General features: G+C 40.7%; 1 protein-coding gene across 8 annotated transcripts in view; it reads right to left on the bottom strand.

Annotated features, from left to right (window-relative positions):
- Positions 1-23,947, bottom strand: part of LOC134543354 (rap1 GTPase-activating protein 1) — a 612,076-nt gene that overhangs the window by 134,315 nt on the left and 453,814 nt on the right. For all 8 annotated transcript variants that reach the window (XM_063388338.1, XM_063388341.1, XM_063388339.1 and 5 more), the window contains one exon: positions 5,115-5,208. In XM_063388338.1, the coding sequence (XP_063244408.1) occupies positions 5,115-5,208 (94 nt within the window). The remainder of the gene's footprint in view (positions 1-5,114; positions 5,209-23,947) is intronic.

Below are 23,947 nucleotides of genomic sequence, written 5' to 3'. Positions count from 1 at the left end.
TACAGGAAAGCCCACAAAAACCAATGTAATAAAAATAAATTAGCCACCACATCGATGTAAGTGGTTTCGAGCCCGCTCTTACATTTTCGAATCTAAACCTTGCCTTCAAGATACTTTTTAATTTATTTAGTTATTTATTCAGTGCCCTTTGCTGTTTTACAATTAGCACGTGCATATATATATATTTAGAGATGTGTATACATAATTGAATATTACGTTAAATACATACTAATAAAATAATAAAAACTTAAAAGTACTGAACTTTAAATTACTTTCATTTAAGCTTGTTTTGCAGAAGGAAGACTTTTATAATATATTTATTTTGTATGAACGAGACAAGAGAAATGTGTGTCTGCTCTCCCGGTGTCATTACGTATGTTAAATGCCATGAAAATACCTGAAATGAGTTCTTATTTCTCGTGTTGTGATTATGAATGTAATCGAAGATGACGAGCTTCACTGTTTGATGCTTATGCTTGCACTTAACAGGGGGGGAAGTTAATATGGATACATATAAACATGACCTCACATGAACGCAGGCCTCACTCGAACACTCGATCAGCAATGCCACGCGAAGCATTCACGGTTAACAAAAAAATCCGGACAATTTTGAAAAAAAAAAAAAACTCGAAACAGGTGGGTTTTTTATTTTGTTTTTTATATGACCCAGATGTTCACATTCCCCCCCCCCCCCCCCCCCCCCCCGAAAAGTTGCATTCTGGTGGGTTTTCTGAAAATCATTTCTTTAAACATTAAACTTTCTGTTTAGTTCTCTACTATCATAGTTTTTCTAAGTCAAAATATTATTTATCTATTCCACGTGCACATTACTAAGGGGTTTGGTTATAATAAGTTGGAATCAGCTTTATTTTTTTTAACTTTTGTGAGCATCTGTAGTGTATGTACCTACAATGCATGTGTTACTTATGTTAAATTTCCATTTTTTTTAATTGTTCAAATTAATATTTTAAAAAAAATAGGTTGTCTGTAAAGTCGGTTTACGGACGATAGTTTAACGTGACAACGTCATAAAACATTGATGAAATGATTGCATACTTTTATGAATAAAATTGAATCATTTTTATTGATTTATCACTATTCTGTATGGATACAAAGAAGGAGTGAAATGAAATCTACAATTTAATTGATAGATTTACTTTTATTTGCACTCATTAATTCAAATATGTTTATTACTCCACGAAGAGATTATTTTAACTATAACTTTTTACGTGTTTCCTATTTAACTTCTTCCAATCTGTGTTATTCTGTTCAAGGATAGGACGATGATAGGAAAAGTAGGAAACGAATGGGAGTGTTTCAAGTTTAATGTGCCTCGAAAAAGTAAAAATCGATGGTTGTTCCAATCGAATGGAAGAGAAATAGATGGGGCGCAAGCGTACAATGAGCGTAACGGGACACAGCGTAACGGGATAATGTGCGTAACGGGACACTTTTTCGTGCGTGCAGCCGGCGTTCATCGATTTATTAGACGTTGTCACGTCAAAAAAAAAAAAACCTAAGTAAGTCCGTGCTGGGTTTTATTAAGGAACCAAGGCAGCGGGTAGGGCACATGGCTGCCAACCCTGCGGTTCGAGGGAAGTCAGCAACGCGCGGTGGTTGAAGGCCGCCCCGACATGGAGGGGAAGCCTAAGATGTACATCAAGCTCTGACCCTGCCCGAACACGCCCGAGTATTCACCTTCGGCCAACCTCGGGTTTATATATATATGTTTATTTTAATGTAGCTATACTAACCTAAGAACCGTCAATAGTGTTTTAAAGTTTGTTTTAATGTAGCTAACCTAACCGACCACTTTTAATGTTTGAATTCATTTTTCCTGCGCAAAAATAAAACAAATCCCGGAGGTTGGCCGAAGGTGAATATTCGGGCGTGTTCGGGCAGGGACAGAACTTGATGTACATCTTACGCTTCTCCGACATGGAGCCGTCTCTCTCCGGGACACTTCCACGGATAAAGACCCGCAGTAAAAACCCCGGGGAGCTCACGTCACCAGAACCAAGTGCGCCACGCTCAGATGTGACCGTTTCAGAAGAGTGATTCCTATTTCCCCGCCTGGCAAGTATCCAGACGCATGCGGACGCTGACAAACCTGTTTGTCGGTTACATCTACATCCCAATTAAAACACTGTTAGGATTGTAGGAGCTGTAAAATATACAACATCCAGCTAATAAAAACTAAACGGCTAAGTTATTTACAATGCCATATTTATATCTCGCGGGTCAATTGACTAAAGCTGTAAAAATAAATAAAAATAGAATTTAAATGACACTAATTATTTTCAAGACTAAAAAAAAAAAACAAATTATCCGTAAAATTAGTAAGAACATCACAATTTTTTTTCCATTATAAAACAGAATATCTGTTGTTGTTTTTTTAAGGTCACTGCATTTATGAAGGAATATTTCGAAAATGAGTTTATAGATGCTATTTTTTAAATGATGTAACCGGCCAGGAAATTAAGAAAACGAACTTCTAGTGCATGATCACGACGCAATCAGTCAACCCCGGGGGGGGGGGGGGGATTTTAATGGCGAATATTGCCAGACTGTTCATTTATATCCGGTAACACAGTAACGCATATCTGGTGCCCAAATTTTCTAAATAGCACAAAATGCACTGTTTATGTATGTGTACACACACACCAACACACGCACACACACATAGGTGTGTGTGTGTGTGTGTGTGTGTATCCATCCGAAGAAATTGTTCAAGACAAAAAAGCGTCGGTATATCGCCGCCTGAGAATTGTAGTGTTCTATGTCCACTTTTTGGTTGTCTGTAAAGTCGGTTTACGGACGATAGTTTAACGTGACGTCATAAAAAAAAAACATTGATGAAATGATTGCATACTTTATGAATAAAATTTAATCATTTTAATTTTATTAATAAAAGAATAAATACTTGAAATTATACTGGTAATCAGATTTTTAAAATGCAAGAATAATTAACCTTTATTGCCGAAATTGTTGTTGTAATAAGCAATGAAAACCACATTAACTTTTCACTTCACTTTATAAACAGTCGAGTGGAAGAGAGATAGATGCGGCGCAAGCGTACAATGAGCGTAACGGGACACAGCGTAACGGAACAATGTGCGTAACGGGACACTTTTTCGTGCGTGCAGCCGGTGTTCATCGATTTATTAGACGTTGTCACGTCAAAAACATAACGGCAAGTAAATGCAATCAGCCTACCTGGCGGGTGAAGTGTAGCCGGCTAAAGGGTGCTCCACAACAGCGCCTAGCAGGGGCGGGTCCCAGGCGGGGCAAGCCGGCAGTCACCCAGGGCGCCGCCCCAAACCCTGTCATTACCCTACAACCCGTCGTGAGGACCGATCAGCACTAGATTGCACGCCTGTGCTAGTTAGATAATGTACCAGCTGCAGCCCAGCCCATCTATTGAGGGAAGCCTTCTTTTCACAGACGAGAGAGCCAAACGCCCGATCGTGCATCTTCGTTTTTTTTTTTTTGTTCATTGTAAATAAATATGGCGGTGTTGATAAAAGGAAAGACCATAAACAAGGCAACGGTATTTATTTGTACGCCGCCATATTTTTCGTTTGCCGTGTGTCAGTGAATGTTTATTTTGGACAACTCATGATAACTAATGGTCAATTAGGTTAGGTTAGCTACATTATAAATACTTTAAAACATTGTGGACGGTTGATTTGGTTAGGATAGCTACATTAAAGATACTGTGAAATCATGTAAACGGTTTCCTAGTGCTGTATAGCTACATATTAAAAAGTTATTTGCTAAGCAACCATAAAATGATTTTACAGTATTTTTAATGTAGTTACACTTACTTAATATAAGCAACCATCCACAATGTTTTAAAGTATTTAAAATGTAGCTAACCTATCCTAATCGACCGCAAAATTTAATGCCACACCGGTTTATACAATGAGATATAACGGCGTATGACGTATGAGTAAGCTACATCCCAAATAAATAAACCTGTTGTGGTACGGAGAAAAAAAAAGCGAGCATGAACTTCGGGGAACTTCGGGTGTGGCTCTCTCGTCTGTGAAATTAAAGCTTCCCATCTATTGACGACGTTCAAAACTGAACTGTTATCAGCGCCGTTAGTTCGCTGGCCGCCGCGAGCGCCACTGGGCGGCCGGGTCTCGCCAAGGTGACGGATAGGAACCGGAAATTTTTCCAACTGAATATACTTTTTTTAACAAAACAAAAAAATAAAACATACATTTCATTCTTCAATACATCACAATGGCTCACTTGACATTTTTTAAGAGTAGGGTTAGGACCCAATGCTATCATCTACCGTCTGATACGAACAAAAATAAAATGTTGTTCAATCATTACCTGCCAATCAGCAAAAGATTATAGTTAGGGCCATGCATATTTCGCGAAACGATTCAGAGACTAGTTATAAGTTAAAACACTGTAGCATCGTCTGTGTTCCGTGATTGGGCGCGTTTCTTTTAGGCACGCGACGATTGTTACAACACCAATCACAGTAATTCAGCGCAGAAGTAAATCGTGTCCTATGAGTGGCTCGGTCAAACGAGGCAACGACTTCTCTCGCAGGCGGCCGCCAATCACAAGGAAGAAGCCGCTGTTGCGGGTATACCGTGTTGCAGTCTAATAGGAGTTAAGACTTATTCGCGAAAAATGCCTGCCCCTAATATTATAGTAGTATAAAATATATCAAGCTATTTTGAATTAGGTAGGTAACTCGTCGCCTGAGAATTGTAGTGTTCTATGTCCAGTGAAGTCGGAACTGAGATATAAGCATTTGAAATTTCAAATAAGTATGAATATCATGACATAGAACAAAATATTATTGGTCTTAAATTAAGAACAAACATTTTTATGTGCGTAGACGTGTGTGGATATAGTACAAATGAATACTAATATTAATTTCGTGTACATAGCATAAAAAACCTTAAAAAGTGGACATAGAACACTCCAGTTCTCAGGCGGCGAACTCTGTGTCGAAAATATAAAAGGGGGATTTTTTTTCTGATAAAATTAGGTTATCTTTTTCAAGAAATAATTCTCCGAACGGTAAAAGGTTTGCTGATGCATCTCCGGAGGAGGGTAAGGGGGGAGGGGTAGGGGGGACTCACCTTGAACCTGTCCGTCTGCTGACCCGTGTCCGCGGGGTCGGCGGGCGAGTGGACAGGCGCCGGACAGTACAGCTGTCCGTCCATCGGCTGCCGCCTGCAACACACGGGACAGGTCCGTACAGTCGCGGCCTAGTGGGGGAGGGAGGGGGAAACAGTTATCAAGTCCAGTTCCCCGAGATCCCGTGGTCCAAGAGAGGAACTGTTCCCTGCTGTATCTGGAGCGAGAGGCGCGTCAGGTGCGCAGCGCATCGTCACAGAGGACAATCGACGTGTGGTTTCCCCCGCCTGAGCGAGGTCTTACGTGGCTGTAGTGGGGCCGGCCAGCCCGAGGGATACGTTGAAGTGAGATGGGTAGAGACTGGAAAAATTCGCGAATTCATTTCGCGACACGCTAAAATACAAACAGTTATACCTCAGTGCTGCCTCTGCTATTGGCTCACAACTCACCTGGATGACTCTGGGCCAATGAGAAACACCCGACCAAAGCTTTATCGAATCACAGGCTGCTACGCTGGAACGTCTCACAAGACAGCAGCCATTGAGTGGGTGGAATTTGACCGAGTGTACGTAGAACTATGGAGTTCATTCTACAGGTCATTGAACCCGCGAATTTTTCCGGTCCCTAGAGATGGGGCATGGAGCAGCAACGGAAATTAAAACAGTTCCGCATTACCCTGTGAAATATTACAATTCATACTCAGATACTCCAGATTTATCACTGTTTCCCAATGAGTTTGCATTTTGCACTGAATTATTAGTTGAAGTTCACTCACATTTCCATCAGTCTGCGCCGCGGTGGGGCCGATAGTAATAAAAAAAAATTAGCAACAGAAACAAAGCTACGAACCACTCAAGGGCAAGGCCGTATTTCACACGCCCGACACATGCCAGCACTCGAGTTAAAGATTCAACATCTTGAAACAGTTTAAAAGCCCATTGCGCCGTGTGTACGGCTCAGAAGAAGAATAAGAAGGAAAAGTGGGAAGGAGGAAGGTTGCTCCGTTCATTCATGAGAAAGAATTTTTTCGGGGCGAACAAAAAAATATAAATAAAAAAGAAACGAGCGAAATTATACATGCGAGGAAAAAAAAGACGTAGTTAGTTGTGTTGACATGTGTGCCGAGCATGGCGCGGCGCGACACCCGAATTTCAGCCTCCTCTTTGTGGATCTGAGTCTATGTCTTCCCCTCCTCCGCTCCCAGTTCCTCCAGGCGGACACGCGCATCAGCAAGTTTTGATGATGGAACCGTACAAGTGGGCAAAGAGGAAGGAGTGAATAGTTTTTTTTTTTAATTATAGGATAACAGTGGAGGGGGTGGTTTAGAAACTGAAAGACGCAAGTTGGTTTCAATAGTTTTTTAAGCGATAACTAGAGACATGCAAAATAACGGAAACATTTCGCGATAGGCTATCATCAAAACAACTATACCTTCGTACCGCTTCTGCAATTGGCCCACATTTTATCCGGGGAACTGTGAGCCAATGGGAAACACTAAACCAAGAAAGTGCCGAATTACGGACAGCCTAGTTGAGACGTCTCACGCGTCAGTAGCCAATGAACAGGTGTCATTTCCGCGAGTATTTAAAGGACTGTGGAGTCTATCCTAGAGGTCAATGAATCCGCAAATTTTGCAGGTCTCTAGCGATAACAATTTATATACTTGTGTGGCTTTTTAAATTTAAATTCGTTAAAACATTAAATATTTAAAGGAATGCCTAACAACAGTATTTATTGGCAGTACAAAAATTTTTATCTTGTGAATTAATTAGCGTTTAGTATTAATTTTTGGGAATGACAACTGTAACAAAGATATAATTTTTTGAACACTATGCTATGTTATTAAAAAATTTCCCTACGTTGGATACGGCCTTATCAAGGACAAATTATCATTATCAAACGATAACAGCCTTATATGGTATGAAAACTGTTAAAACTAGTATGGAGTCTTTCACTGCATATATATATATATGTATATATATATATATCTCCCTAATACACTCATTGCTCCGTCATTAGCGCTGCCAATTTTCTGATTCGAAGAAGACCTCTAATGTCCCTGGCAACCGAAGTGATTCCGCAGAGGCATATCGATGCCTTCCGCAGCTTGGAGCTGAAGGACAACACAGTGCGGTCAGGAAAAATTCCAGAGAAAGAAACAGTTCAGGTCCACGCCGTATGTTTTTCGTGAAAACGTCGGCGTGAAATCATAAATGTTTTTGTATTAATATTTAATTTAACTATAATTCTGTTTGAAAATATATCCATTGCGGACTTAACCATTGTTCACGTACTATTAATCTCGTAGTTGTTGATGATTTAAATCTGACGGTATTCTGTCTCACAAGAAAATTCGACCGACTATCACTGTAGAAAGCGAATAGACGTTTATTACGTCAAAAAAATCTTATTCGGGTGGAGTCGACTCTGCCGGAAATCAAACCCGAGAGCCTCTGCCCACCAAGCGGTCGAACTTTGTTAATTAGCAAACATAGCATCTAATTAATTAATAAAAAATCTACATAGTTATGGGGGATAGGAGTACCCACACAGTAAAAACGTTTATCAGTATTAACACAAAAATATTTTTAAAAAATAGTTGCCAAAATAATTTTGGTGAAACTAAACGTAAATTAGTGCAAAAATTTTCAAAATATTACTATGGAATGTAACAAACATTTTTAATATGAATGATATCGCGTCTGCACCGAATTTCAGGCACACCCATAAAAAATCACATTTATGAATGCAAAAGAACATTATGAAAGAAAACGCAATGAAAGTTAACGTCGAATAGTAGTATCAAAAAATAATAATTGAATGCTTGTACATTAATGAACTTATGCGTCAAATCAATCGTTTAAAAATATCACAGGTAAAAAAAAGTTAATTAAAAAAAATTAAAATAAGTACCAGGATTTATACGTGTAAATATGGCGAATTGGCTCAAACCCAAGTAGATTTTATTGAAATAACTCTGCCACACACCAGCAAAGCTGAAGTGACGTATCTGAGGAAGAACTCAACCAGCCCCTGTGTGGGTAGGCCACCCGCCCGTCAGCGCAGCCCGCCAGGTGGCGAGGCTACAGGGCGAGGCCCCACCATCAGCGAAGATGGCGTGAACTGCCTGGAGGCAGACATCGCCGCGGGGTAGATGATACTGCAGTGGTTCGCCGCTCCCTTTCGCAGCCCCTCTCGGCACTTGACCCGCCAACCAGGGGCTCCAACCAACGAACCAACAGTTCACCGCCATCCAATGACACGCGGAGAACTTAGCAATGGCTTCTGTGACGGCTGACACGCCAACCAATCAACTAATGGACCTTGCAAACAGCATTGGAGCCTGGCTGAGACTCGAAATGTCCATTGGAAACCTAACAAGTTATATAACGCGCAGATCAGTTACGGCCACAGTTTTTATACTTTTTTAAATATATATTTATTTGTTTATTTAGTTATCCGACTTTGTTTGGCGCAGTTAAGGCGTGCACACCTTCCCTTGCACTGAAACAATGGATAATAAGTTATATCTAGGAATCAAATATGACATAACATACTAACAAATTACATATTACAGCAATTACTGATGATTAATCTACCAATTTAAAATCCAAGTTTAGTACTAATATAAACCACATGATATATTATATTAAATACAAATATGAAAATATAATAAATTCTAACCTAAAACTCAATAATTTTTTTAAAGTGCAAACATATATATTTATTTAAATTTAAAATCGGTCCATTTCGGAGTCACAGCTCTCACTGACTTCAACTCGACGCTCTCAACCAACGCTCATTACGTCATCACTGCAAATGTTAAGATCAGTCATACAGAACGACCAGGAGCCAAAAAGTTTGTTTGTTTGTTTGTTTATCGTCTTTATTGGTGGCGACGACAAACAAACAAACAAACTTTTTGGCTCCTGGTCGTCTGCTATACCATTGAATATATATATATATTCATTCAATGGCTATATATATATATATATATATATATATATATATATTCATTCAATGGCTAAATATATACACACACACACACACACACACACACACACTTCAACTCTGTAGCTTTCATAGTCAACGAGTTTTAAGCGGTGTCGAATCCTGTACCGAAGTGACACCCAATTAAAGACAATCATATTCCTGTCGGAAATTCATGTGTGTGTGTGCACACACATACATGGCGTGTGAGACCAACAACCCACATGATGTTCACAAAGTCGGGCCAATACCAGAGTAAACAACACGTGGACCACGTGCACCGGCGCTTCCTCCGAGTGGTGTACACTCGCGTGCAGATAAAAACTGCGTCGTGCGCACCCGGCACAGCAGCGCCAGAGCGGCCCTTCCCACGACCTAAAGAGCACTGCGCTACGACAGATACTCTTGACAGGCGCTTTCCGGTATAACTTTGGTCGCTTACTCCGGGACAACAGCTTGCCTACGCACACAAACCTTCTCTTTCTCCAAAGAACGGCGCAGTCAGCCCGTTTACTCTATACTTGTAACGTTTCTTCTTTTTTTTTTCTCACTGAGGGTAGATTAAAGCCCAATATTTAAAACTCGTGGCAGATACTTAGGGGCATGTAATTTTTTTCGCGAAAACATCTAAACGCTCATTTGACTGAAATAATAAGTAGAGACCGGAAAAATTCGAGGATTTCATTTCGTGATAGTCTAGAACCCAAAAACGTTTGCCCTTTTGCTGCGTCAGTGGTTGGGCCACAGTTTATCTGAATGATACTCGGCCAATGAAAAACATTTAACAAAAGAAGTATCGAATCACTAGCGTCCCAGTTAACAGGTGTCACGAGTCAGTAGCCAATGAGCAGATGTAATTTTACCGCGTGTATAGAGGATCATGCAGTTTATCCTACAGGTCATTGAAATCGCGAATTTTTCCTGGTCTCTAATAATAAGGTATGCCCGCGCCGGTAGTAAACTAGTGATTGGCGGCCGTGTACAAGTAAAGCCACTGCCCTGTTTGGCCGGGCCATTCAGGAAGCGTTTGCCTCCGCACTGATCGTCTCTGTGTGTGCCTGCAGTAGACACGTACCTGAGGGAAACTCAAGTAATCACGAAACACAGAAAACGCGACAGTGTTTTACCACTCAGCTGGTCGCGAAAAAAAAAAGCTGTTATCGCGAAAAATGCATGGCCCTATACACACATTGTTTAAATTTAATTACTAGGAAGTAGAGAATGTTGGGAAATTATATCACAGCTATAAACTATGAACTCTTGTCACCATCTTCGAACAAGCAAAGCAACATATTTAAGAAAAATTAGTGTAGAAACTAAATCTGCCAGCAGGTAAAACTGTACTCGCTAAATACACTGAATACAATAAACATCGTGTTTAACTCGTCACTAGGTATTTTCATATTTCTATGTGGCCATTTAATTAGACGCTATGTTGACAATCACTATATGCAAAACTACTAGAGACCGGAAAAAATCGCGGGTTCATTTCGCGATAGGTTAGATTTATAACCATTGTACCTTCATGCTACTACTGCTATTGGCTCACAGTTTACCTAGAGGAACGAGGGACAATGAGAAATCATCAGTCAAAGAAGCAACGAATCCACGACAATCCAGTTCAAACATATCATAAATAGGGACATGCATATTTAGCGAAAAGATTCCGAGACTAGCTGTAAGTTCAATCACTGTAGCATCGTCTCTGTTTTGTGATTGGGTGAGTTGATTTCAGCTACATGTCAATTGTTAAATCACCAATCACAGTAACTCAGTACGGAACCAAACTCGTCCTGAGTGGCTCGACCAAATGAGGCAACGACTTCTCTTACCGACGGCCGCCAATCAAAAGTAAGAACCCGGCTGGTGCGGGTATAACTTGTTGCAGTCTAATAGGCGTTCAGATTTTTTTCGCGATAAATGTCTGCCCCTACTCATAAATCATGAACTACAGACATTTGCCTCAGTGTGCAGAGGACTGTGGAATATATCCTAAAGGTCGTTGAACCCGTGAATTTTTAAAGTCCCTAGTAATCATTACAGACGTACATTTCTGAACCACGAAGTATAATTTTAATAAAAATAATATACTGTTTATGATTCGTTATTTAAGTAGTGGTGGAAAACGTTACCGCTGTTACGGACGTAGGTAACGTGTTTAAATGTTTAAAATCGTTTTGGAATTAGTCCACGGGCGACAGGAACCATAAATTTTCTTCTCACCTTTTTTTCTCTCCATTAGTTCCTATTTTTACTGCAGATAGCATTATTATACTCACGTATCTGATGACTTAAGATTAACGTTGGGTCCAGGTGGTAGTATTTTTACATTCAAAGAATTTATATCGTGTACCTTAAGAGATTGTGAAAGTGAGCGTAATCTGACATTAATTGCTCGTGAGAATTAATTGTAAATGTGTGCTCGTGTTAAAAAAAAAAAAAAGAGGGAAAAGGGAGGGGGGTTACTGCGTGAATATTTGCGGAGCTGTTCTTGCGCCGATAAATTGTCAAATGGCACGATAAAAGACCAGACAGTCTGGAAGAGGGGAAAGGGGGGGGGGCAGCACAATCGCCATTGGCGGAGGCCGGGGCCAATGACAGCGCGCTGCCGGGAGCCGCGGCAGAGCGATAAACATCGCGCTCCGCTCTCGTGATGCGGCGCCCCTCATAAAGAGGACCCAGCAGCGACCGCCAAGTGCCGTCAGAAGTGGCGGGAGGGCAGTTGAAAAAGAAAATTAAACTATATGAGCGAGTATTTCAGTACTCGCCAAAGATGTGTAACATCCAACCTCGGTAAAGAACAATTTCATGTGTTATATTTAGGGACCGGAAAAATTCGCGGATTCAATGGCCTCTAGGATAGCCTCCATTATCCTCTGCACTTCTCAAGTAAACACTCGTGTTCATTGGGTACTAAATTGTGAGGCGTCTCCACTGGGTAGCTTGTGATTCGACGCTTCTTTGGTCGATAGTCTCTCATTGGCCCAGAGAGCTACAGTTAAACCGCGAGCCAATAGCAGAACCAGCAGAATTATAGACATGTTTGAATTTCAGCCTATCACGAAATGAATCCGGTCTCTAGTTATATTGCAAATATGCTTATAATACGAAACTCTTGACACGAAATTTAACTTAGAATCCTTTAAAATAAAACCGAGCGTGCTAAATGTACGCAAATTGTATTTCCAACTACGTTTAACGACGCGGATCACACGTAGTTTCCGCACCCGCCGCTATAATTCGTTACCGGGGCAGCTACCTGGACTATCGAATCATTGGATTTGCAGAGAGAATTTTTAAACTATATAATGAAAATGTTCCGATAAAAGAGAAACAGACTTGAAAAAAATATCAAACACCGGCTCTGTACCTGATTATCGACAAAAAATTTTTATTTAAAATATTGGCCATATAGTTAAATTTAATTAACAGTTAATACTTTAAAGTTTCCCTTCGAATTTGTGAACATGCGTTCGCGCTATCCGCCACAGATGGTTTCGCCGTGTTTGGTTACACATTTCCGTTCCTTTACTTCCGTTCCGTTCACGAAAGTACTCCACCAAAGCCGTGTAACGAGAGCTAAGATGATACACATTAATTATTAAATCGCAATTTAAATAAAATTACGTGAACAGTTACATTATCATTCTCAACATGCACCGCTTCCTATGTGGTGTGCAGTTCAGGTGTTGTAACAAAAGTCCTTGCATCATCCAACATACTGCCTTCACCGAGATCTCACGTATTATTTTCTTCCTTGGTGGTGGGGGAGTTTACATATACATATATATCTCCTATCTATTACCCTCCCCTCTTCAAGGCCACCACCCGCCCTGAGAGCCATCTGCGGGCAGGCTTCACCAACTGTCTTCTCTCCGCATCTGCTCCAATACATCAGGAAACGGCAAGCAAGAGGGAAAATGACCCACAGAATATCATCAAATCAATAAATTGTTTTCACATCACATGCAAGGCTTTTTTTTAAATACATTTTGCCGCCATACATTTAAATATACCAACTACAAAAAATATTTATAAAATGGAGATTGTGACAAACAATAAAATTACTGAAAGAGAGACTGCTAATTCTTAAAAAATTTAATTAAAAATAATCTAACGTCTTTAACATTAGGTCTCGCACGTTATGTGTATTTTTTTATTTTAGTTTTCTTTTCATTTCTATTAGTTACGAGATATTTCCACAAATATAACACTAAACCTGTCTTGCATATGTAGTCACAAATATTTTTAACAAATATTAATTGCTTGTAATGTAATGGGTGACAAAGGCCCCATTAAGTGATAATTACGATAACTTAGTGAATATCTGTTGAAAATATTTGCATACAGCAACAATTCAACGTATCGTGTTAAAATTGACGGAAATAGCTCTTAGAGCAAAGTGATGCATGACTTGCGAGATAGAGGTCTAGTGGATTGAAGACCACAGTTGTGTCGGTGAATGGCGAGTTTTTATAACCGTTAAAAGCCGTTACTATTTTCTAATCGTCGTTTCTTGCAATTCCGATTGTATAAATTCCCCACATGTATCGACAATGCAATTTTTCTCGCACCTTTCTTCGTAACTTATTTAAAACGTTTTGAACGTCGTTTAAATAGTTCTCTATTTTCTTCACAAATACATAATTTTATTTGATTAAAAATTGTTAACTTGTGTGGCCAATATCTACTCTCAAAAGTAGATGAGACACCTGGAATATAACATTCGAGACACTAGCATATTACTCGTACTGACCTTGCAATAATGTTGACTACTGTTTATAAAGGAGCATAATTAAATAAATATATGCATATATGATATATGAACACCGCGAATATACTAAACGAGATTTATATTTTATAACGTTTCAAATTTATCTTATTTTAAGAAGTAGCTTGGCTTCTGGGTTGTAGCCGTGTCCTTGGCAAATAATTCACCGGATGGATGGAGGGTTGGTTGAATGTATCAAGGGTGGATGGATGAATGGTTGCATGGTTGGAGGGGGGGGGGGGGGGTGTCTGTGAAATAGTTGAAGTAACTTTTTTTTACCAGTAGGTAACTGCTCCCTGATGATGGCGACTGCAATGTCGACCGAAACGTCGGTGAATTATTTGCCAAGGACACGGCTACAACCCAGAAGCCAAGCTAGTACTTCAGACAATGGCCGGAGAAAGCCTGCCAACGTTATCATCTTATTTTAGTTACACTCCACTTTTCAAAATGGCGTCTCAATTTATTAGACGTAGCGACACGTAAATAAATTCTGATTTTTGTACGTAAAGACGGGTCGTTACCACAACGCCGAACGTACAATAACGCCGAATACCATAACGCCGAATGCCAAATTGACCGCAACTCCGACAGCTAGAAAACTGCTGTGGACCACAACTCCGAAATACAGTAACGCCGAAAAATGTTGCTGCGGGGTAGGGGGGCCACAGGAGCACAATGAAAAACAACTGAATGAATTTGTGTACCTAACCTAACCTAGACTAGCCTAACCTAACCTATTCTTACCTAACCTTTGTGGCAGTCCTGCAATGACATTTTTCGGCGTTAATGTATTTCGGCGTTGTGGTCATTCGGCGATGTGGTACACAGAAGTTTTCTAGCTGTCAGCGTTGTAGTCAATTTGGCATTCGGCGTTATGGTTTTCGGCGTTATTGTACGTTCGGCGTTGTGGTGCGTTCTCCGTGAAGACGTGGCCAACACGTGCTCTGTGATAGGCTTCGAGCGCCACAGCCACCCAAGTTGCGTCCTGCCTCCTGCTCGGGATACACGTGCGGGGCGAAAGTGCGTGGTCATGCCGCGTGACGTCACGGGAGGGGGGGGGGGTGCTGGAGGTCGCGACTCGGCCTCTCCACCCGCGGGTCACGACTTCACAGTCATTTTTCTTCCTGGTAAATGGAACAGAAACTTTCATGTAGACTTGCAGATATTTGTAAATTTGAACATTTACATCACTACGGAATGAGTGTCCGCAGTAGGTTGTCCCAGCACCTCCTCCAATTTTTAAAGTTATTTGTAAACCGTTCCTTGGATAGCTTTTCAGTATTAACTGCGCACATTAACAAGCATTAAGTCAAATTGTTGAATATTCTATTTTTTTTCCATGGTTAAACAATTATATGCTTGAAAGAAACATCAATTAAAATGTAAAACAATGCGCCAATTTTCGTAAGAAATATTCAGTAATATCTCGAAAATTGTATTTCATACAGGCAAAAATAACCATAGCCTTGTGTTATGGGAATTCAAACTATATTTCTTGTACTTGGCAACTGTTTTCCAAAGGAATCTTTTGTAAAAGTAACTACAGACTTTTTTTTTCTGTGTAGACAAGACGGCAGTCCCCGTGGCTGATCTTACTGGTCGCTCTGTCGACAAGTGTTCCTCTCGGTATGGTTGGATTAATGGAGGATTGTATGAGACTATGCATGTATGCATGGATGGAGGGTTGGTTTAATGGATCATGGGTAGAGACCGGAAAAATTCGCGAATTCATTTCGCGATAGGCTAAAATACAAATAGTTATACCTCAGTGCTGCCTCTGCTATTGGCTCACAACTCACCTGGATCACTCTGAGTCAATGAGAAACACTTAACCAAAGCTTTATCGAATCACAAGCTGCTACGTTGGGACGTCTCACAAGACAGCAGCCAATGAGTGGGTGGCATTTGACCGAGTGTACGTAGAACTATGGAGTTCATCCTACAGGTCATTGAACCCGCGAATTTTTCCTGTCCCTAATCATGGGTAGAGACCGGAAAAATTCGCGGATTTATTTCGTGATAGGCTGAAATTCAAACATGTGTATAATTCTGCTGGTTCTGCTATTGGATCGCGGCTTAACTGGAGCTCTCTGGGCCAATGAGAGACTATCGACCAAAGAAGCGTCGAATCACAAGCTACCCAGTGGAGACGACTCACAATTAAGTAACCAATGAACACGCGTGTTTACTTGAGAAGTGCAGAGGATAATGGAGGCTATCCTATGTCATTGAATCCGCGAATTTTTCCGGTCCCTAATGGTTGGTAGTCCGTCGTTAAACATAGTCGCTTCAAAAAAAAAGTTTTTAAATATTCCCACAATGCAAACACTAGGTACCTACGCTTCAGCCAATGTTCTTGAGCTTCCAAACAACATGGCGCGCGTTACTAACCTGGCGGGGGGGGGGGGGGGGGGTAAGACGGCTTCAGACGGCTTCACCCAGATACCACGCAGCGACGCAGTCTTCACAACTTCCAGAACCGACGCCCACTCCACGGGCTAATACCTCCGTGGAACAGACGTAAGGTACGCGGCCAATAGCGTGTCCGGACGCACGCGACGGTGTTGCCGAGTGAGTTATGCGGACAAGGATAACAGGGCGGCCCCGCAGCAAGCACAACCGCACGCGGAAGAGAGTTACAACTCGCATTAGCATACTCGAACACTTACGTCGTTCGGGCCCGCGCCCAGCCGCGTCTGGAGTTACGCCCGCCTGAGAATTAATAGAAACAAGTTTATCTCCTTGATGGATGCGGCGACGCATCGCCGAAGGCATAAAAATCTCTTAATTACTGAGAACTGAATATAAAAACATAATGAACTATGATTTCGGTTATTTTTATTACCAGCGCCACGTCCTACGTGTATTATGATAATAGCCGATCCGTGTGAATTATTTTGTCGGTTCGCACCCTAGATTATGATGGTTTTACAATACGTAGATCGGTCGAAAATCAAACAGAAAAATAATTTTGAAATGGGCCGGTATGGGAAAACTACAGTAGGCGCAATATTTATTTTTCACACCATTCTTGGGAAATAAGTTTATAAGAAATTATGTAGTGTGCTGGTTAAAAAACTTAGCAAATTTGCTGATACTGAGTTTACTTAAAATATAAACTAGCAAGAATGATGTCCGGAGTGTCAACAAAACTTTTCAAAAACCTGTCGAGTAAACATCAAAAAACACACTCTTCTTCTTTCCTACCCTGTTCATTTCTTTATTTGTCTTATTTTTACATTTTCAGGCGTTGACCGACTGGTATTCACTTAACCTCATAGGAATGAAAAAAAAAACAACAAATAATTTTTTTTAATTATCAATTAAAATTAAATGGAACGATATTAATGAATATTGATCATCTTGAAAAATTATTTATCTAATAGCTCACATTAAAGTTACTAAACTAAACCGACCTATTAATTAGTAAAAAACACACTATGTTGGATCATACGTGAGAATTCTCATTCCATATTAAAAACAAATTGGTGCGAGCACTTATGTACACGTGTTAAAGTTATAATCACTTGGCATAATAAAAACTAACTTTAATTTTTCATTCAAATAATTACTAAAAATAGAATATACAAGGACGGGAGTGACATTATAATACAGTTGGTAAAATATATAATCCATCCAGTAAAAATTAAAAAAAAAAAAATACTTAGTATCCAATATTAATATAAACACGTGTATAAAATTATTTAATTTAGTAAAATAAGAGAGATCAATTTTAATTAATAATGAAAATCAATAACCATGCTGAATGTTTATTTTAATTATTTATTTAATAATAATGAAATAATTTAAATTGCAAATAAATTATACATACGGGAACATAACCTCGCATGTATAAGTACACTTGAAATTCACTTGAAAAAGTTTATAAACACAATTCCTACAGCTAACATTCACAATAAATACATTTTTTTTCAATTATAAAATGAACAAGTATTCAATACAGTATCACTCACTAAAGTATATGATTAAAATCACACATATAATATTTATATTTGTATGTAGCCTTATTCCATAGATAATTTTTGTCGTATTTTACGCGCCCATCGTGAAAATTATTCATTCTCGTCATTTTTTTTTTTCATAACGCGCTTAAAGAAGAATCTTTAATACATATTTCTCAAAGGTGATTTTTTTTTTCTTCTGTCTGTACGCCATACCTTCCTTGATACTTCAACAGAATTAATGGTTGAGACATTATTTTGAAGATAACGTTCACGGCTAATGATGAAAAAAAAACAGTTTTTTTCGTTAGTTTTTTCCCCCTCAAACACCGTATCTCCTTTAATACTTCATAAAAAAAACATTCTAATGGTACGAAAAAAAAATAATCTAAAATTAATGTTTCCGTTGAAAATTATTTTAAAATATGTTTGATAAAAATACACACTTTCCTTGTCACAAAGGCAGAGGCAATTAAACAGGGCGCCATCTATTGACGATGAGTTGAACTCACATGCACGACAGCTGTCGACTCGCCCAGTGGAGTCGGCGCGTACCGTCTCCATTGTCCCGTCGAGAGCGGCGCGCTCCGGGGGTGGGGGGGGGGCAGAGCGGGGTGGAGGGGTCAGGTCACACTCGGATGACCGGCCACAACGCCGTCACGCGGGCCAGGAGGCCGCGACGTGGACACTCCAACCCCCCACCCCTCCTCCAGGGACGCCAGCCGCGAGTCGCTGCGAAAGCGCGACTGTGCGGCGGAACAATGCCGAGGGCTCGCGACGCGGAACTGCTTCTCCCCCCCCCCCCCCTCGTCCAGAGCGAGAGCTAACGACGAGGGCGTGCGCGCATAAATCACGCCTCTACATTGTCGCGCCGCTCCGGAATAACATTATCGCGCTCTATAAACTGCGGAAAGGGGTTCTCGACGCAGCATCAGCGTCCCGACGTACATAAGTGATGGCGCGTGGAGATCATCTCACCCCCCCCCCTCCCGCACCCGTGTCTGGTCCAGCCTACACACACTCCAGCATCTCACGTCCTCTGCCCAGACGGCAAATGACAGGATACTGCAGCAAGAGTAAGCAGGGACGCAAATCTGTTGGATTCGCAAAGGTGAAGGCGGTGGAGGAAAGGGGTGGGGGGAAGGGGCCGCTGTCCGAGAGTTTTGCGCGTGGGTGCTAACGGACACAAGTCATCTCTGGATAGGGTGCTTGCGTATTGTATGCTGCCAATTTTTTGGCCTGTACGCATACAATAAGCATAAGACTTAAAAAAAAAATACAAAAAGTTTCGCATAAAACATAGGTTAGTTTGTCAACCCTGTTTGAGAGTCATGATTTTGCAAGCACACGCTTCTATATTCCTGGGTTCCATACAACCAACCCTCCATCCATGAATACATGCATAGTTCCTTACAATCCTCCATTAATCCAACCACACAAAGAGGAACACTTGTCGGCATAGCGGCCAGTAAGACCAGCCACGGGGACTGCCGCTCTGCCTACACAGAAAAAAATAAGTCTGTAATTTTACAGAAGATTCCTTTGGAAACCAGTTGCCAAGATTGTAATACCAGAAGAAATATATTTTAAATTACTATAACACATGACTATGGTTATCTTTGCCTATATGAAATAAGTACGTTTTTCGAGATAATACTGAGAATTTCTTGCGAAAATTGGCGGATAATTTTATATTTTAATCCATGTTTCATTAAAGCATATTTTTGTAAACCAGGGAAAATATATTCGAATATTCAATAATTTGACACTATTTATTTTGTGGTGATACATTTGTTTTCATGTAAATGTACAAATTTGCAAATATCTGTAATTTTACTTGAATATATCTGTTCCATTTACCAAAAAAAATTACAGTGAAGACCATGCAATTTTATCTGAACAGTCTCGTTGTCGAAATACTTCAATAATATCTTGAATTAGCAAAAATAGTTTTTAAAAAAATTCGGTGGGGCGGTGTCTGGCCACTCGTTCGTTGGTTTAAAGTGAAACGTCTATGCCAGCGAGTGGCTCTTGGTGTAATACCTTGAATTGAAAACGAGCCAGACTGCGTGCTAAAACTGTCTTCACTCGACGTGTCCACTGGCACAGGAGTCTGCGCCTGGCAGTTCTGCGCCGCTCCAGAGACAGTCTCTCTCGGCGCCTGTGCCTCCTCTGTCCGGCGATACTTCCCGCCGGCTCTGCACGGCCCGAGTGTTCCAGTACTTTTCATAGGCTTGCTTAACATTCTTAAATATAAATATTGCACATAACACACTGTTTTAGGCTATAAAACTCTAACACACAAACACACGAATCACCGCTATCACGTCCGAGTCGTGAGCTGCACCGAATAGAAAGGTTGTGACCAATCTGCGCGGTTTCCCTTCCCCGCCAACCCGCCCTTCCGCGACGCAAACTCAAGGTCGTATCAGCGAGCTGACTATACACGTTAAATAATGACACCGCACTTACGTCTCTATGACTAATAGGTAGGGATAGGAAAAATTCGCGGGTTCAATGACCTGCAGGATGAACTCCATAGTTCTACGTACACTCGGTCAAATGCCACCCACCCATTGGCTGCCGTCTTGTGAGACGTCCCAACGTAGCAGCCTGTGATTCGATAAAGCTTTGGTCGGGCGTTTCTAATTGGCCCAGAGTCATCCAGGTGAGTTATGAGCCAATAGCAGAGGCAGCACTGAGGTGTAACTATTTGTAGTTTAGCCTACCGCGAAATGAACCCGCGAATTTTTCCTATCCCTACTAATAGGAAATCATTAAGGCAAGACTATATAGACCTTTTCGTTTCGGTAGAAATTTCTGTTCTGGCACCCGTCATGTTTTCGGTGTGATTTTGATGACGTTTCGCGCCGAGGAGCTTGTACGTGTACCAAGAGGCCTGGACCGCACCTGGCCGCTCCCCTGCCTCCATTAGACCAACCTGCCGTAGAACAACACACCGCGGCTCGCACAGGTAGGCGAGGCAGCACCAACCCCCTCTCTGCCCCCTGCCACCAAGACCAGATGCGCGCTGCGCGCTCTTTGCACGGCTCCGATCCATATGCTGGACTCGCCCTTTCTTCATTTCGCAGTTCCACATTTGTGTTCAGAAAGGTTTTAAAAAAAATACCACTAGAACATCCATTCCACGCACCGTCCAGCTGTGAAACCAACATAAAAAGAACTTACCGTGAATTACCACGGCGCAATTAGTCAAACAAAAATGGCTGACTAAGCACACTTAACATGGATCTACAAACAGCAAGTAGTGTGTGTTTATATTCGGCAATACAAATTTCAACAAAACATGTAATATTGAATGTTCATACGTAATGTCAAATTCGTAGGAATTGTTCATGCATAAGAATTATGACGTGTGCATGCAGTGACTTAACAAGGGGTATATTCTCAGCCTTAAGAGATCGGAGCATTTACCTTGGTCTTTCATTCAGTATTTCCTGATAACTTGATTACAGAACATACAATGTTGCAAATGTTCTTCAAAATTCATCACATTTAACTACATTTAATTTTGTCACAACCGGGCTTGATCCACGAATTTGGTTTGTGCGGGGCTTAAGAAAGTGTTTGGTGCCTTCCAGCTAATCATCGTTAAGTGTAGACTACGTGTAGACTTTTCACTTGACGTAATTTTCACAAATAAAAATATATTTCGCATGATTTTTTTTGCGCAATTGCCGTCGAAATTAAAATTTTTTCTGTACAGGTACTTACCCATAATTTAAGGATTAAATTAGAAAGAATATTGGGTCTTCTCAATTAAAACGTCAAAGATACATGGCACTTCACATTAGCATCGTTTAGAAAATCATATTTAGGCATAATTGAACGGAATAAGATTCAATCAGCTCGACTAATAACACAAGACAGTCTAAAAGATAAAGCAATGAAATATGTCCCACTTGCGATATGAAACTTTGAACTGCAACAAGTGCAACGTTGGCCTTAAACGTTGGCCATATCTTCAATAATTATTTGTTGCTATTCAATAACATCCAGCAAAACATCTCTATCTCCGTGACTCCATAACCTCTATATGATATGATCCAACAATCACAGAAAATTATAGTTGCAAATATATGTTCGCACTAGAACGAAATTAACGAAATTTATCGAAGTTGTGAAACCACATTTACTAAGCAAAAACACCTAAAATTGAAAAAAATTCTTAAGTGATTTTATTGAAAATATGTTTGCACGAATGAACAAAATAGTGGTAATTATTAAAGTTATTAGGTAATATTATTTTTTTTTAAAACATGATTGGTAGAAGCTTTTTCTTCTCCAAAACTCCGTTATGAAATAACTATAAATTCACGAAATTTGCAACGAATATTGCACCTCGAATGAATAATCCGTTATTCGTAGTTAATGACAACGGGGTCTTGGTAACTAGGCCGGATTCCGTTGTAAACCTGTTGTGAACAGTCATGAAAACGCTCGTGGTAGAACTAGTGTACTTACAAGTTCTTCAAGGTACTGTTGAGTGGTGTTCCAAGGAGTTCGGGTGAGGTAGCGAGTAAGCACTTCCTCGTTTGGAATGAAACCGTACCCTAACTCGCGGGCCGTATTCCAGAACATGTCCAAACCGAATCCCAGTAAGGTAACAAATCGGCAACTGTTTTAATAAACGGCGCCCTGCGCGAGGCTGGAAACTGGTCCAAACGCATTCTAGCGGACGTTTCGCATCCACCCATACAATTATTGTTACGGCAAAAATCCTAGAGACAGCAGCGCCATCGTACAAAAAAAATTTAACCACCTTTCTAATTTTTTAAAGTACTTTTTGAGTTGAGATTATTTATTATGATCTTTGAAGTGTACTTAATGTATTCTAGGATAGTTTCGCTGTCATAAAGTTTCATTTGTCTCACCAACAAGCTTGGTACGTCCCCGATACGAGTTGATGGCGCCAGACGCGAAACCGCCATTTGGACGAAATAACCGAAAAAAGTGAGTTTTGCGAATGGGCGGAAGTTTGGGCAACGTACAGGTCACGCGTAGGACACCAAAATCCGTTCCCTAGAAATAAGGGATTGGCCGTTTCCTATCTGAGAGTTTAAGCGCGGTTTTGTGCACTTGTAATACGGAGTTTTCGGGAAGATATCCACAAATGTGCGATTATAATCTGTAACCCATGTCATTCGTAAATTTAAAATTAGAATTTTGAACAATATAACCAATTTACAATGGGCTACCTGATGCCAACAGCTGCTTTATAAATTGGAAGTTCAGTGAGTAAAAACTGAACGTACTGAATAGTGCATTCAGATTTATAATTTAGTTGGCTTTGGTACGACCTCTTGAGAAGCGCTTTCGAATATCAAACTCACGAAATAGAGAATCAAACAATGGTTCACTAGGGAGACTACTAGTACACGTGAGTAGGTTTTTACAATATTCAATCATTAGCTGGAAATACTGACTGGATTATCCACGAAACAGCATCCGAATTGAAATATCTCAGTCCGAAATGTCATCGCACGCCACTGGGTCGCTGTGTCAGCTCGGCGATGACGTGGCTGACCTGTGAGGCGGAAGAGGAAGTTGAGGCGCGCTCACGAAGGGCGCGAGCAGATCTAACGGCACACGGTTATCTGCGGACTAACCGTATGTGGTCTCCACTCTGCGGGTGATAAGCACGGACACACCTGCCGTTACATTTATAACCATAGACGACGTCAGCTATTAGACGTGCTGTTAGTTTGACGGAGGGTTCGTTGCTTGTCCTAAAACTGAGTTAAAAAATTTATCGACCCTATACCGTCGTTATTCCTTGAGTCGTTTGTCCTTAATCTGAGTGCAACGAATTATATAAGCAATGCATGCTATATTCTGCGTCAATTTTTGTCAGCATGTACATGCTACTTGTTGTCTGCTATTACTTTCTAAAATAAGTAACAAATAAAAATACAATATGGTGGATGTAGCCGATTAAGCTTTATGTGCATATAAGATGTTTCGAGATTGGTGGTACCTGCACTATCGAGGGTGATAGAAACACATCCAGACAAGCAGAACTCACGACACAATACATGCTCGGAACCCAACCGGCGAGAAGTGATAGAGGCGATGCGTGCTGTGTCGT

Source organism: Bacillus rossius (genome assembly GCF_032445375.1).
Source record: "Bacillus rossius redtenbacheri isolate Brsri chromosome 9 unlocalized genomic scaffold, Brsri_v3 Brsri_v3_scf9_2, whole genome shotgun sequence".
Lineage (NCBI taxonomy): Eukaryota > Metazoa > Arthropoda > Insecta > Phasmatodea > Bacillidae > Bacillus > Bacillus rossius.
The sequence above is the reverse complement of the archived record's forward strand: the minus strand, read 5'-3'. Positions and strand labels throughout refer to the sequence as shown.